Source organism: Austrofundulus limnaeus, unplaced genomic scaffold (assembly GCF_001266775.1).
Source record: "Austrofundulus limnaeus strain Quisiro unplaced genomic scaffold, Austrofundulus_limnaeus-1.0 Scaffold1, whole genome shotgun sequence".
Taxonomy (NCBI): domain Eukaryota; kingdom Metazoa; phylum Chordata; class Actinopteri; order Cyprinodontiformes; family Rivulidae; genus Austrofundulus; species Austrofundulus limnaeus.
Genome location: NW_013952403.1, coordinates 9,937,788 through 9,939,926, shown reverse-complemented (window position 1 = coordinate 9,939,926; position 2,139 = coordinate 9,937,788). Strand labels below are relative to the sequence as shown.

General features: G+C 40.1%; 1 protein-coding gene across 1 annotated transcript in view; it reads right to left on the bottom strand.

Moving 5' to 3' along the window:
• The window catches only part of kif3a (kinesin family member 3A), a gene marked incomplete in the record, with an annotated part of 18,023 nt that overhangs the window by 6,689 nt on the left and 9,195 nt on the right, over nucleotides 1–2,139 (bottom strand). The window contains 3 exon segments of the mRNA XM_014009030.1: nucleotides 543–653; nucleotides 966–1,146; nucleotides 1,254–1,410. Of these exon segments, the coding sequence (XP_013864484.1) occupies nucleotides 543–653; nucleotides 966–1,146; nucleotides 1,254–1,410 (449 nt within the window).

The following is a 2,139-nucleotide window of genomic DNA, read 5'->3' as shown; positions in this document are numbered from 1 at the left end:
AAGTAAGTAAGTAAGTAAGTAAGTAAGTAAACTTTATTTCTATAGCACCTTTCACAGACAAACATCACAAAGTGCTTCACGGAAAGCAAAAATAATTAAAAACAATAAAACAGATCACAGATATAAAAACAACAATTAAAACACAATAAAAAGCACTTAACTAAGCTGGGCTTACTCTGTATTTATATAAGCAGGATAAAGACATACAACCTGGCAGGACTGTAAAGAGAAAAAGTGCATTAATCTGTACTAGGAGGTAGCTTGACTTTATTGTAGATTTGAAGGATTTTAGATGCAAATTGGGCTATTGGAGGTGGAAGGACAGTTTTCTTTGCTCTAGCAGCTCATGAGACATGGGAAATGTGCTGCTTCATGTAGACTCATGTTGGTGATCAGGATAGTAGAACCCCTGAAAGTGAAGTTCCATGTTATCCCCCCCACAAGTGCATAAAATTTAACTTTATTTGAAACGTAAAAAAAGGAAGCTGCCTACTTTGAAAACAATAATTCAGACACACATATTTCTTCTTTGTTATGCTTACTTCTGATTTAGCAGCCATTAGCATGGTCCAGACTTTCTTCAGCTTCTTGGTCTTTCCTTGAGCCTCCTCCTGCAGGCTTGTGTACTTCTCTTCTATGTCTAGTCGTTCTTGCTGTTTTAAGAAGGTCAAAGGTCATGGATTACATTTGCAAACCAATAAAAGTCTGCATCACTGTGGTTATACTGATACAGCTAGTTCAAAGAATACAGCACTGTGCTCTCTAACTACGTGGTATTTTATCTCATCATCAGCTGCAGCTCAGCTGGGAGGGGGGAAATTACACCTGGTTTCTGCTAGAAGTACTGAGTACATTTTTTGCAAGTCAGTTGTTGCCAACACAATACTTCATGTTACTTATTTTGTCTATAATTTTACTACTCGTCTTTGTTTAATAAATGTAGGTAGCCCATTATGCCCTCATACCTCCTTTTCTTCAAGCTCCTTACGCAGTTGCTCTGCTCTCTTGCGTCGCTCTTCGAGTTCGTTGTTGGATTCCTCCAGGAGCCTCTCCTGCTCCTCAGCCTTGGCAAGAAGATCCACTCCACCCACTATCACCTTCTTCTCCAAGGCTGATAATTTCTCCAGGAGGAGCTGATGTTCCTGCCTAAAAGGTTAAAAGGTGCCTCTGTTTATGAATGAGTGACGTTCACATGTATGCAACATTCTGTAAGTTATCAGACGTGCATTTTAAATGCATCTTTGCAGACTTACTGGGCCTTAAGGAGGTCTTTCTCCCTCTTCTCCAGCTCTGCTCTCGCCTTGTTCCTCTCCTCCTCCTCCATGTCCAGCTTGGCCTCCAAAGCCTTTCGTTCCTCTTCGATCTTTGCCTGCATCTCCACCATCTTGTCTGCAGAAACCTTCTTCTTTCCTGATTTAAAAAATGCCACCAAGTGTACGTTAAAATCCAAAAACCTATTTTGAATAAGCTTTGGGTTTGCAGATTAAATCAATGTTATATGTTTTTTGTAAATTTGCACTTTATTAGTCAACTTTGAGAGGCTGATTAAGGACTGAGATTCTCTGGAAACGAAGTCCTGAAATAGTAATAAATAACATTTGTGTACGAGAAAGCACAGAAAAAACAACATTCAAATGATTATGATAATGACTGTTATGCTGATGTAGAAAATGATAACCATGCTTGGAAGCCAGAAACGTACAAACAAGTAAGTGCTACCTAAATTCACTTGTCTAGTAGTCTTAGGTTGTGAAACAGCGACTGAAGCCACGATTAGAGACACCTTTCCCACATGACAGAAGGAGCATGTAGATTTTCCCACCAACCTCTTTCTTTATGAATTACAAGATGTAAAGCAAGTCAGAGGCTTCATTTGCAACAGAGATGCAACACATTACAGATAGAGCTCCAAAGTCATGAGTCTACAGAGCAGAGCAGTCGATGTTGGTACGAAGCTTATCGCCACACAATCAAACACGATGTGGGTGAATTGTGTCTTTGAGGTTCAGCTGATCCGTTTCACACAAGGAAAAAGATCAGACGGGCAGGCTGATGACAAAGCTACGAAATCATCATGCTGAAACATTGATGTCAAAAGTGTAATCATAGCTGTGGGGGTGTTTTTGGGGTGTGGGTGGG